Source organism: Grampus griseus (assembly GCF_964374135.1).
Source record: "Grampus griseus genome assembly, chromosome: 7".
Lineage (NCBI taxonomy): Eukaryota > Metazoa > Chordata > Mammalia > Artiodactyla > Delphinidae > Grampus > Grampus griseus.
In genome coordinates this window covers 55,231,600-55,246,209 of record NC_139001.1, presented here as the reverse complement: position 1 = coordinate 55,246,209, position 14,610 = coordinate 55,231,600, and the positions used below count along the sequence as shown (strand labels likewise).

The following is a 14,610-nucleotide window of genomic DNA, read 5'->3' as shown; positions in this document are numbered from 1 at the left end:
TAAATAGAATCATATGATACGTGGTATTTTGTGACCAGCTTCTTTCGCCTAGCATAATGTTTTCAAGGTTCACCCCGTAAGCATGCATCAGCACTTCAATCATTTTTATTGCCAAATGATATTCCCTTGTATCATTATTGTATACCATATTTTATTTATCCACTCATCAGTAGATGGACATTTGGGTTGTTTTTACTTTTTGGATATTATATATAATGCTACAACAAACATTCAAGTTTTTGTGTGGATGTATGTTTTCATTTCTCTTGGGGCTATACCTAGAGGTAGAATTGCTGGCCCCATGGTAACTCTAATGTTTAATGTTTTGAGGAACTGCCAAACTGTTTTCCAAAGCAGCTGCATCATTTAAATTCCCACCAGCAATGTACAAAAAGTTCCAATTTCTCCACATCCTTGCCAACTCTTGTTATTGTCTTTTTGATTATAGTCATCTTAGTGGGTGTGAAGTGGTATCTCAGTGTGGTTTTGATTTGTATTTCCCTGATGACTAATAATTTTGAACATTTTTTTTTCATGTGCTTATTGGCCATTTATATATGTTCTTTAGGGGAATGTTTATTCAGATCCTTTATGCATTTAAAAAATTGGGTTGTCTTTCTATTGTTGAGTTGCAATAGTTGTTATATATTCTAGATACTAGGCCCATATCAGATATATGCTTTGTGACTAGTTTTTCCCATTCTGTGAGTTGTCTTTTCACTTTCTTGATAGTGTCCTTCAACACACAAAGTTTTAAGTTTTGATGACATCCAATTTCTCTATTTTATCTTTTGTTTGTTGTGCTTTTGGTATCATATCTAAGACACCATTGCCAAATCCAATCCAGAAGATTTATATCTTGCTTTCTTCTAAGAGTTTTATAGTTTTAGCTCTAACATTTAGGTCATTTAGGCTATGGTGAGAGATAGGGTCCATCTTCATTTGCATGTGATATCCCGTTGTCCCTGTGCCATTTGGTGAAAAGATTATTTTTCCCCCATTGCATTATCTTGGCACCCTTGCCAAAAATCAGTTGACCATAACTGTAAGGGGTCATTTCTGGATGTTTGATGAGTATGTGAGATACCACTTTGTCCTGCGTTTTCCCTTAACAGAATTTTGCATCTTGTAATTGATTATTGGTGATTATTTATTTAATGTCTATATTTCCCAGCAGTTGACAAGCTTCTTGAGGGCAGGGAAGATGGTGCCTTGCTCATGGCTGGATGCACTGTGTCCAGCTTCATGCCTGATACTTGAAGGTGTTCAAGCATGTGCTGTTAACTGACTCCCTGCTTCCAGTATTAATCTGGATGTTGCCCACATTAGCCTTTGTCTTCATGAAGTTACTCTGGTGACCTTTAGGACTATGACACCTGAAAGGGCTCTTGGACAATTTTATTCCTAAATATCATGGAATAATGGGCACAGCAGGTGTCCAATCTGGGTGTGTGCATTTCCAGACATTTCTGGAAAAGCACTAATGTGGGATAGCCCTGCCACAGCAGTTAGGCCTGAGGAGATAGTCATCAGCCGTGTTAAGTAGGCTTTTGTGGGGAGAGAGCAGCACTTACAGCTATGTATCCACCTCAAAATTAATTTCATTTATGTCTCCAGAAAAACCCCTACCTGAGCCTACAAAAATTCCTTAGTGCTGCACCACTGCACCCACCAGCTTGCCAATGCTGTCAATTGACTCATTTTTTTTTTTTTTTTTTTTGTGGTACACGGGCCTCTCACTGCTGTGGCCTCTCCCATTATGGAGCACAGGCTCCGGACGCGCAGGCCCAGCGGCCATGGCCCACGGGCCCAGCCGCTCCGCGGCATGCGGGATCCTCCCGGACCGGGTCATGAACCCGTGTCCCCTGCATTGGCAGGCGGACTCTCAACCACTGTGCCACCAGGGAAGCCCTGACCCATATTTTTTTCATTTAATTAAATAACCTGTGGTTTTGCTGCATTGTAAACCCTTCAGAGGAGGCCTCTGAAACAGTTTTTTAAAGAGGAGAAAAGCTTTTATTTGAAAATAGATATACATATAGTTGACAGAAATTTGAGTTGTGCTACGTTTTACACGTTAACTATGTATCCCAATCTAGTATCTGTATTTTGTAACCAAATTTGGTGACATCACCAAAGAAGAACAAAGGGATGTGTTGAAAACAGTATAAATAGATATTGCTTTGGAAACTAAAATAATTGATGGGTGTTTTAACTTATGTAGTCTTTCTGACCTTTGTAGGTAAACAACAAATAAAGAATAGTCAAAATTAGTAAGTCTGTGAGTTCTTTAAGCTAGGCGCTAGTTCTGCTGCTTTTCCTTGTCTTTAAATGTCAGCAAAGAAAGGTGTTTTAAAACTTGAAGATCTTATAAATAAAGCCAAATATTCAAAACTGAATTGATTTGAATCCTCATAAACAGACATTCTTGACAATTAACACATTCCTTGAGCTGCAGTGAATCTTCTGTGCTGTGGCAGGCTTTAGAATACTCTGGACCATTCTTTGAGTCGTTGGGTGGTTTGAAGCTACCCATTCATTAAGAATAAAGAGGCCGCCCTCTCCTTGAGGGTGGTGACTGAGGCATTTATGTCTTTGTCTCCCGATTAGTAAAAACAGAATCATCCTTAGCCTACAGTAAGCATTCTCAAATAATAATTGAATGGATGAATCCAATCTAAATAGCATTTCAATCAGCAGAACTTAGTTCCCCAGATGCAACTTTTCATTTCGCAAAAAAAGGAAAAGAAACAGAGACTTGATTTGCTTTTGGGATTTTGGAAAGTTCAAAATTGGAAAGTAAAATCCAGAATATCCATTATTTACTGCACCTGCCTCTTCTAGCCCATCAAGGCTGGACAGCTTGCTTGCCTTTAATTTTTTTCTGTATTTCTGTTTCAAAGTAGCCACTGATTACATATGAAATGCCAGCCCTAGGCTTTGTGTTATTCAAATACTACTCTGCGATCCTCCCTTGCGCCTACTTCTCCCACTGTGGGAGTACAGGAAATGCTTGTTAAGTAGATCAGCCCTGTTAATCAGAAACCTGGGAATAAGTGTTTAGCATCTAAGTTCAATTAAAGCTTTAAACTTTAAAGAGTGATTCCTTAAATCCATTCTCTGTCTTTCCCATTTTCAAGGTGCGATTTGAAGTTATTTTTGAAAATGTCATTTGAAAGGGTAAATACGTCATAAGAAAAGGAAGAACTTACTGAAGGAGTGAGTTTGAGTTCTGCTCTCTCCCGATCTCCTTGTTCAAAGAACTCGCTGGTTACAAGTTCAGCCACCTGAAACAGAGAAATATTTAAATTGACAGGTATGTGTAATTCATCACGAGACACAGAAGTTATTTCTGGCTTATGTGTATGGTAGCTATCTTCAAGACAGACAATCATTTAAAAAACTTATGAGTAAGTACATTAATCTTTTGTGTTTGAAGGTATTATAGAATTTAATCAATGAAACTGATTTCCTTTTAATCAGAAGAACTTGTGCAATGCTTTTTTATTTTTGTTGAAATAGAATTGAAGTACAGTTGCAATGTATCCTTAAACACATGCCGATAGACCATCTCTGACAGTAGAGCTTATATATACACATGAGGCACAAGGTTCCCACCTTCAAAGCAGGCAATGTTCTTATCCAGAAAAATGAAGCAAATAATAATCTAATAATAACTGATGTTATTATAATATATTATTATACTATGTTTGTAATAATAATTCAGCCAACTTTCGGTTGTTTCTGTGCAGATTCTTTACTTTGTCACATACCTGTATTTTAGTTTGGTTTCATCTTGCCATCACAAAAACTCCTTAACCACGTCACCCTACCAGTATATATGTGCCCTCTGGAACGGACACACCCAGGGCCCACCCCTTACTTCCTACAGTAGCCATCAGTCAAGGGGCAGAACTAATGCTAGATTCACTGTTCATACCAGACTTTTACAGTATGTTATGATATAGTCTGAAGAATTTGATTTGGTCTTCAGGCTGTCTCAATCCATGTACTAAATAACAGTGTTTATTTATGGTGGGTTCTAGCTGGTACAGCACAATGGAATGGCTGTTCTACCCCAAACCACAGAGATTTTTTCCAAAGTAAGGACACATATTTTTCTACTTTTCATCCATTAGTGTGGATGGTCAGAAGCTACTGATCATGGTCAAGCTTACAGACATTTTCTTCTTCCCCAAGCCCTGTGCTTCTACTGATAGTTTTATGGGAAGCAAACTGATGTAACAGATAAGTGCTGAACGGGCGTTTTCAACAACACTATGATGTACATCTAGGATATCTCTGAGGTGAACTAGCTGGATTACAAAATATTGGAAGAGCAGAAAAGAAATACCAGACAACTTGATGGCAAGAAGATCTGGATCCCCAGACTAATTTTTCTCTATTCCAGGCTCTTGTAAAGATGAGGTTTTTAGGTCTGGCAAAGGTTAGAGTGGTTTAATTTTGGTCAAGTGCAGAGAATCAAGATAATTTACCTAAAGTATATCTCTCAGGAGATTTGTCAACCATAAATGGTAACCATTGCCAAAACTTAACAACAACCTCTAACACCCACACACACATCTGAGAGTAGCAAGTATGCAGTCATTTATTAAAAAATAGAACGGCCAGTTCAGATTTTAAACATTTTAAAAATTCAACAGCATAAAACCAGTTGGAACTGACTCAGTCTTTCTAGGACCAGGTTCACTTGTCTCTCTCTAGTCTCTGCCACTGCCTTTCACTTTAGCACTCCAGGCCTCTCTCATTGGTCTCTGGCCTTCCTTTTGAGAAGAAATGGTCCCCCAAGGACCTGGCCTCATTATTCAGTTCCCATAACTCTCCCTCAGAATCCTCTGAAGTGGATCTTTTGCACTAAAGAATGCAAGTGTGCATATGAGGTCACCCCGAGGTGGGAGTCCTGCAGAGGTCAGTAGCCCCTGGAAAGCAAAGAAATTAAAACAAAATCCTTTTCCTTGAGCTTTCCAAAGTGATCTTGGGTATTTCCCCTGAGCTGCTTTCACAGCTCAAATTGTACCACTGTTTCATTTGTACTTAAAATCCCAATCAGGACAATTAAGTGGCTCTTGATTGAATTTTTTATTAAAAAAGGAAATTGAGATGCTAATCAGGCCTTGGGGGCTGACTGGGGAAACCCACATGCTTAGAGTCATGTGTGTGAGGAAGGCAAAGTGAAATAGACACCAATGAAAACACATTTTGAAAGGGAATTAAAAAAAAATCAACATCCAGGAAATTGGAAATACATTTCTATTCTTAAAATAAGTTTCTATTGTTTTTGTCTCACTGTTTCCTAAAATCCTATTAGAAGTGAGTAAGGTTTTGAAAATACCTAACCTATTCAATTCAGATACAAACACAAATGAGATCTACAGTTTAGAGTCGTGACAAGATTTCTGATGGAAACATTTGGAAAAAGATGGTTTTGTGTTTTATTTCCCTGACCTCATGAGTTTCTGCACTGGTCGGCAGAAGTTCAAATCCTAAAAATAAAATAATATTTATATCAGTGACCAAGAAGACCACCTACAAGTGGCCATTGGGCCTCTTCATTCTATAATCTCAATGTGGAAACTTTTTTCCTTTCAAGTACTTTGGTCACTTTCTGGCTCCCACATGGGCTGCTGCTCCTTTCCTTGTGACATGCATTTCACTGGGGTTCTGAAGGCCCTGGCAGATCATCCCTCATCTACCCCCTTTCTAATCTTCTTTATTTTTCCTCCGGTTCCCCTAACTTTCTCCTACTCTCCACTACCTTCCACCCCTATCACAGGGGCCACTCTCAATACTACACTTTTCCCCACTACCTGGAAGAGCCACTTACACATTCTCTTCAGTTTATTCCCAAACTGTACTGTAAGGGAGGCCTTTCCACACTGGGCAAGGGAAGGGTGGGCAGAGATGTAGAAATAAGCAATGTAACCACACAAATCCTTCACCATAACCTGCTTTATGTAACTTCAAGCATGTCATACTAAAACGAAAACCAAGGCACTGGAAGAGAGCTATTCGTTGGAGGAGAGTCTATAGGAAAACTGCACCACCTGCACTGAACTGTGATGTGAGAAACACATAAACTTTCATTTGTGCTAAGCAACTAAAACTTGAGATTATATTTGTTACTGCAGCAAAGCCTAGCTTAGCCTTGACTAACAAAAATTGGTATGGAAGTGAGGTAGTGCTATTAAACAGAAAGGAAGGGAAGGAAGGGAGAGAGAAAGGGAAAGGAAGGAAGAAAAGAAAGAAAGACCCTAAGATATGTGGCATCGGCTTGGGGGCCAGGTATTTGTGAAACAGTGAGGTTGTTAGAAGCTATGAGGATGATGACCCATGTTACACAGTGGCAAAATATTTTGTACAGTTCTCATGGAAATAAAGCAAACAGTGTACCCAATGAATTTACAGCCTTAGGGGAAGAGACTGGAAAACAAAGTTAATAGCATGTGATGGTTGCTGTTGACTGTTTTGCTAGGTTATTGTAAGAAGTGAGCTCAGAAAAGGTTGGCAGGTCTATAACTAGGAATGAAAGGGAATAGAGAAAGTTACAAATTCAGGATCTTGTAGGGATAGAATATGAAGCTGCTTCTTAATCCCAAACTATGAAAATAAAAATTGAGATACACTTTGAATGACAAAAGCTGATCAAGACTCAGCCTTGCAACAAGAATCAAATGGAAGATGTGGCCAGTAACACATAGTTAGCAACTATGAATGAATTAGGTGGCACACACAACATCCTTTTAGTTAGACAAAATGGCCCAGAAAAATGATTGAACTACATGGTTTCCTCACTGGTGCCAAATACTAGGCCCCCAATACTAGGAATTAACTGTTGAGAGAGGAAGAAAGATGTATGCATGCTGTATTTCCTTGTTCCTGAATATAAGGAAGCAAAGAAATACAGTAGATCTAAGAAGGTTGTATAGAATCTAACTGTGGATGTGTTATTAGCAAATGGAAGTGACTGGAATCAAAGACCTAAGAAGGTGACTAAATGTGCCAAAAACCCCCACAAGCCTTTGACTATTTAAAACTTAAAACAAGCCTTGGGTCTTCAAACTTCTTTAGGGGGGAAGCAGGCTGAGAAAGCTGCTTGGCCTTTGAATCTAGCCAAGGAGGATAATGGAAAAGGAATAATTTCCTAGGGTGGATCTAAAGGCCATGGAAAATATTGAATTGGGCAGCATCTCCCTGAGAATCAGGGCCTACCACAGAGTAGAAGGCCCTCCCAGAGAATGCCCAGTGGGATTTTGGAATTGCTGTGGACCCCTAACTGCCAAATATTGCCATCTCTTCCCTTTCTAAATGGGATTGTCATAATGAGTATTTTGTGGAGTGGGTGTTATGTGCTGCATTTTGGGTGTGTGTGGGCCTTTAGTTCATCTTTAGTTTAATCTTTACAGACCTGCTGTAGAGATTAGCACATATCATCCAGAGATCCTGGACTTCCAGCTTAATATCACGACTGATGGGATATTTGGGTCAACTCCCTTGGAGGGTGGGGGGATGAGTATATTTTGCCTGGAGGAAGGAGAGTGAATCACATTTTTGGTGATTAGAAGGGCAAACAGTGGTATGTTTTCACCAACTATTTCTGGCTTTCTACTTTCTGGGCACATGGAAGGATGGGCACTTCCTGGCTGGGTGGCATCATGTGACCAAGTTCTGGCCAATGAATTGTAGGCAGGGGGACAGCATTTAACTTCCAGTGTAAGACCCACCCGGGCCTCTGCTGGAATGATCCAGACAGTAGCTGCTCCCTCAGCCCCAGTCCAGGATGAGGACAGAGGCGCCAGCCATGCCCAGAGGCACATGTCTCCAGGTGATGTGTTAGTTTAAAACACTGAGATTTTGAGCTTAGTGATAACATAGCCCATTCTGCCAACACACTTGCACCATTTAAAAATGCTGATTAGTGCCTCCTGTGTAAGAAAGCATAAAACACTAAGAATGAAGGCTTTGGAATCTCATCTGCTAGGATTTGAATTCCTCCTCCACCACTTACCAGCTATATGCCTGGCTACGTATCCTTTCTAAGCCTCATTTTTCCCATTGGTGAAATAGGAATAATCACTGTATTAGTTTCCTAGTGCTGTCATAAATTACCACAAATTTGGTGGCTTAAAGCAACAGAAATGTATTCTCTCAAAGTTCTGGAGGCCAGGAGTTCAGTATCACTTCACTGGACAGAAATCAAGGCGTTGGTAGGGCCATGTTCCCTCTGGAGGCTCCAGGGGAGAATCTGTACTTTGCCTCTTTCAGTTTCTGGTGGCTGCCAGCATCCTTCTGCCTGTGGCCACATCACTCCAATCTCTGCCTTGTCTTCACACACCTTCTCCTCTTCTGAATGTGCCACCTCCCTGTGCCTCTCTCTTATAAGGACACTTGTGATTGAATTTAAGGCCTACCTGGGTAATCCAGATAATGATGATGATAATGATAAAGGTGGTCCTTAACTTAATCACATCTGCAAAGACCCTTTTTCCTTCTAAGGAAAAACCATTTACAGGTTCCAGGGATTAGGACCTGATATCTTTGGGTTGCCATTATTCAGCCCACTACAGTCACAATACCCACCTCAGGGGATTTTTGAGGATTAAATGATATAATACTTATAAAGCAGTCATTTAACATTGGTTATTTAGTCAATAAATATTAGTTTTTTATTGTTATATGAATGTATCTTATTTTCCCTTAAATGTCAAGTCTCAGGATACCAAGTTATCATTTTAGACCCTGCAGCCCATCCAGTAGGTGCCTCATAAAACCAAAAGAGCTATTAACCAAATACTATCAAGGTAATAAAGGACCTTTAGTTGGGTAGTTATGGGATTAAAAACTATTCTAGCTCTAGAACTAACACTTTTGGGCAGTGAAACCAGAGAGGTGGTAAAGGCATTAAATTTGGGACACAAATTAAATTAGATACTACACATTTTGGCCAAAGAGCCCTCTGATCTCTAAATAGACTTTAAAGAAAAAGAAAAATAGAAATTCCTTTTTATCCTTGTTTTTTTTTTTTTTTCCTTCAGATGTAAAAAACTGGACCTTGTACTAAAACACGGTTACCTATTCAAGAACACTACGTATGAAACTCCTGCCTTAAGAAATGGTCAAGGTGTTATTTGGATTTAGTGCATTAAAAAAAATCTTACAGAGTCAGAAATATTATTTCTCAGTGGAAGCACGATAAAGAAAGGCTGGGCAATAAACCGTCGCCCTAAACCTCCTGCTATTTTTTACACCACGTTAATACTGATGCAAATTGACTCAGGTTTCAGTGCCTGGTAGACAGGGCTCTGGGAATACTGTCCCCCCCCAGTCCCTCCTCGGCTGAGACCTGTCATTAATCACCACTCGCCTGTCTGGAGATCTCCCACGGTTTGGTCACGGCTCCAAGGTCACAGGCTGTCATTAACATTGATCTGAAAAACAGAACCAAACAAAACAGCCTGAATAATCTTTTGTTGCATTCCTAAACAAACCCGTCCTAGATACATACATAAATAAAATGGGACCCGGCCAGCTTACATCTTCTTTTCCTCAACAAGGGCAGCACTGCTGACAGACCCATGTTTAGCACCTCCATCATGCAGCCGCACTACTTCGGAAGACAAAGCTCGCGCACACTCTCGGTGGCCCTTTTGTTTTGCCTGCGGCAGATCAAGGAAAGCCAAGCACTGCTTTCTCTATACCTGAACCAAGCAAGCTCTGCTTAAAATAATTTGTAATGGACGATGCTTTTTATTTTTAACTCTCAGCAAGGGAATCAGTATATAATACTCTATACATAGCTCATAAACCTGTTTACCAATGTATCACTGATTGATAGGGACAGAAGAAAACCCACACCAAAAAGGCAAACTACATGCCCCATTAGGGGCTCCTGAATTTTCTTTCTTTCTTTTTTTAAAATTTTTATTGGAGTACAGTTGCTTTACAATGTTGTGTTAGCTTCTACTGCACAGCAAAATGAATCAGCCATACATATACGTATATCCCCTCCCACTTAGGACACCACAATGCATTAAGTAGAGTTCCCTGGGCTATACAGTATGGTCCCATCAGTTGTCTATTTTATACGTAGTATCAATAGTGTATATGTGTCTCCTGCATTTAAGATTTGCGGGGGAGAACCACACAGTTTGACTCCAGTTTACTACCTGGCTACAACCATATTTTATAAGCGTTACGAAGAAGAAACATATTCAGCTACAGCTTTCATTAATTTGAGCCCATAAGAAAGTACAGGAAATATCTGAATCAGATTTTTGAGGGGCAGATTTCTATTGGTTTAGAAATCTAGAATCCAGATTGAAACCTGGATATAAAAAACAGGGGGAACAATTCAAATTGTAGATAACTCTTGTATTTCTAATTGGATGTGGTGAGAAGGGAAAAATCAGGCACACTCTTTGTCCAAAATCTGCTTTCTTTTACTAAAACCAGCAGCGCGTGATGAAAACTAACGAAGGATCTGAGCTGGGAAACCACATCTTGGCTAACTCCTTTTGGAAGAAAGGAGTGTGTTGTCAAAGGTCAGAGGGCTGCCCTGATGTCAGGTGTTAACATTTCATACCCTGCTGGATTCTACTGCCTTGGAAACATGTCTGCTTCCCAGATGGCAGGGCATGCCTGGATGGTGGTAGGGTTTGTGTAACTTCTCCAGAAAACCCTCCAGGGAACAAGGCAGACCGGCAAATAACAATAGGTCATTCAAGGCACAACCAGGCAGCGCCAGCATGAGCAGCCCTCTAGGAATCAGGCACCGTCTAATTCCAAACACTCCTGTGCTAAGCCCTGTGCAAAGAGACACATCAGTCTATTCTTCGTGCTTCATCTTTTGTGACAAGCACTTCTACAGTGCTTACATGTGCCTGCCTCTGTACTAAGTGCTTTACCAACTACCTACTAACTAACTACTAACTAAATGACTCCTCATCACAAGATGCTGTTATTTCTATTTTACAGAGAGGTCAATGGCAGCATGGAGAGATTAAGCAACTTTCCCAAAGTGCGTAAAGGATTCAGGATTCTGTGCTTATCGCAAAGCTGCCAGAGCCCCTCTTTCTAAACTCCAGTGATTCTCATTTTAGGTTCTGCTGGTACCAGAGAGGGACATGACTGTAGGTAATGCATTAGACTTTGTAGTCTCTCTCCCGGACAGGAAATAATCTCTGTGAAGCTGCCTACTTGTACCATAGTTGGATAATTACTTAAGTTCCATCTGCTTGATAATTTGAAACTTACTTCTCAAATTCATATCAACATTAATCAGTCAATCAACAAATTTATTGAGTATCTGCTAGGTGCTCTGATGATGAGAATTCTAATAGCTACCATTTATTGAAGAGGCATTAGAGGGTGATTTACATAGTCTCTATATGAGGTAGGGATACTATTATTATCTCCATTTTACAAAGCAAATAGTGCTTTGCATTCCTGGATCAGAGAGTTCGGGTACCTTGCCTGAGGTTACACTGCTAGGAGCTATCAAAGCTAGGATTAGGATCCATATAGTCTGACAGAAGAGCCTCTACTTTCAATGAATACTCTGCAGTGGAGCAGAAAGTCTGTATAGAGAAGGAAGACTGAAAAAGACTGGGAGGGAGGACGGTGGAGTGTCTGAAACCTTTATCCAATTGGTGTGGGGAGTCAATGAAGGTTGGGGACACAGGAGGAACCTGGCCAGAGCTTCAAGGAGAGAACTTTAGGTAGTAGATGTGGAAATAGTTTAAAGAAGTAGAGAATGGAAGCAGAGAGACAGTAGGAAAGCATAAATTGATAAGGTCATAAAACAAAGGAGGGGAGAGGGGAAAGAAAGTCAAGGATAGGGTTGGGAGCTTGCACAGGAAGGATGAACAGAAGGAGGCGAATGGGCAGTTTTACCTTATTTTTTAGATCAAGCCTCTGTACTTGAAAGGCCTTCTCTAAAATATGAGAGCAGGGAGGGAGTTTATAGCAACTGTTTGAGTCCTGAGGTCTGCACAACTCTAGTGCATTTTAGAGCTAGGTGGTACAATCTGCTTAGTGTGACTGCAGGAATGAACGGTCAGGAATGTCCTCTGTGGGGCGGGAAGGGGACGGTGTGTTCCTAGTGTATCTGAGACTCGCAGCAGCTCCTTGTTATCATGGCTCTCCTCCTCTAGGAGCCAAAATTATTTGGATAACTATCTTGTGATTATTACTATTTTCTTGTTTTTCTCTACTTTTTAAAAGCATTAACAACTCAAAAGGAATACACTTTAATTTAAAAGATATATCCAAATTCAGTAAAAGATTACACGTATGAACTGAATTTTATGCTTACCATACAAAAAGATTACACCTCGCAATCTGCATTCTGTTTCACTGTTTTAAATTTTGAACACAAATACAGACCCCAAATGGTCAACATAAAATGACAGAATGGAAGTAACTCAAGTTCTGTTTCTTTATCTTTAAAATCACCGAGCTATCATTGTTTATTCTGAATATATGGTTTAAAAGCAGAAAGGTGATGTTCTCAGAGGTTGGAGACACAAACTGCATCTGGAGTGAGTGCAGAAAGTTCCGAACCGTTAGCAACTTACTCTTGAAAATGTGTCCGGAGTCCACCTGTGCCAGGGGCTGACGGAATAACTGGACGTTCTTGGAATTAACTTACATGTATGATAGATGCACAATGAAAGGATAAGTAATACTGTGCTAATTTGAAGCGTTCATAGCAATTATTTTGATACTCAACAGTAATCTCAGCCGTTGTTTAGAATTTATTCCAACAAAAGATTTTTCTCTGGGAGGAGCGTCTCATTGTTGACATTGTTTAGATTGCAGGCACATGGTGATGATAAAAAGCAGACCAACTTTTAGTTGGTTTTATTACTATTTCAAAATTCTCTAAGACAGTGCTCCCCCTGAGCCCCGCCAGCTGCCCGCAACGTGCACATGGTCAGAGTCCAGCTGTGAAATTGCGGGGCGGGGGGGGGGGGAGGGCAGAGCTGGGGGAAGAGGAGAGTTCCTGAAGCATCTCACCTCTGTTTTATGTACTGTGCTTCTAAATAAGATTTTCTTACATATGGGGTTCCCTGCCGAAGAATTTGAAAACGTCTGTGGGAAAACACTCAGGTGGAGACATGGAACGAGTGCTGGCATTTTACGAGTTGTGCTCAGGAGGGAGGCCAGACCCAAGAAACCCGGTGGGACCATTTGTGAGGATGCTGAGGAAAAAGAGAAGAATTCCTTGAGGGACGATTACACTTAGGGGGCAGTGGGGAGGAGGAAGGACTAGGGAAGCACAAATAGGAGAAGAAAAAGTCAGAAGAAAGTGAATATACAGAAGAGCGTGGGCTTTGCGGAAGCCAAGGCAGGGAAAAGTTTTAAGAAAGGAAAGGCCAACACAGTTAGGGCTGCGAAGAGATGGAGGAAGCTGAAGAGAACAAAGGCTGTAGGATCTGATCCTTAGGAGGTGACCGGTGACTTTCAAAACGCACAGAAATTACATTTCAGCAACTAAATTCCTCAGTGGAGGAATTCACTCTAAATACTAAATACTCTGTGGTAACTTCATACTTTGGAATACTATGCAACAATCAAAGATGATACTGGTATGGACATGGAAAGAATTCCAAGGCATACAGCTGAGTGAACAAGTGAGTCCAGACTGACATGTAAATATATAATTTATGTTAAAATGAACAAACAAATCTACACTAAATAGTATGTTTCCCATGGGTACACATGTATGGAAATGCTCTGACAACAGTCTGAAAAGAAACAAGGAATTGCTAACAGAGCAAAGCTATGCACAGTATGGGAACTGGGAATGATGCTCAAAGAACTGGGGGGTTATCTGTAATTTTACTTTGTTTCAGAAAAATATATTCCTGTCATTACTTGTGGGATTAAAAATGATTTAAAAAGAAATAAATTGCCTTGTAAGAAGTTAGAAGGAGTGTGAGTGAAGTGTGGAATTGAGAGAGAGAAGAAAATTATGATTGAACTTGAAGAAGGAGGCAGATTTTAGGGATTTTTTTTTTTTTTTTTTTTTTTTACTGAGGAGATGGAAGCATATTTTTTAGGCTTAGAGAGGTCATGCTGGGGGGAAAAAGAAGTCAGCTTTTGAAAATGCAAGCCAAAGAAGTATAATTGACACAGCAAGGTCAGGGGTCGGGGTGGGGCAGGGAGGTGGAGGGACTGGAATAGGACAGGAGCAGAGATGCTAGTGTTGAAGACAGGAAGGGTCCTTCCCACCCTCACCCATCACCAGCCCCCCGCCCCTGCCACCCCACCGGAAAGGATGCAGAAAAGGTCTGTAAAGATAACAGATCTTGATTTGTAAGACAAGCACAGTTGTCTTTAATTCCTCAAAAAAAAGCTAACACAGAGAAATAGTAATGCAGAGAGGGGAGAAGTAGAGCGCCCTCTGGTGAGAGAGTGAGAAGAGGGAAGCGGCAGGCAGGGCTCTGTGTTCTCAGATGGAGGCGGAGGTCTTGCACGTGCATGCGGGCCAGGGCTGGGGTAGGGATCTCACTGGGGGCGATGCCAGTGGTCGCCTGGCTGTGGAGCAGACACACTGCGCCCAGAAGCCCAGAAAGCTCACAAGCTTTC

The 14,610-nt window shown here is 40.7% G+C and overlaps 1 protein-coding gene across 1 annotated transcript in view; it reads right to left on the bottom strand.

The window, feature by feature from the left end:
• Nucleotides 1-14,610, bottom strand: part of PDE11A (phosphodiesterase 11A) — a gene marked incomplete at its 3' end in the record, with an annotated part of 412,203 nt that overhangs the window by 27,833 nt on the left and 369,760 nt on the right. Inside the window, exons 17-18 of the mRNA XM_082658917.1 lie at nt 9,383-9,446; nt 3,213-3,287 (exon numbers count right to left, since the gene is read on the bottom strand). Of these exons, the coding sequence (XP_082515043.1) occupies nt 3,213-3,287; nt 9,383-9,446 (139 nt within the window). The remainder of the gene's footprint in view (nt 1-3,212; nt 3,288-9,382; nt 9,447-14,610) is intronic.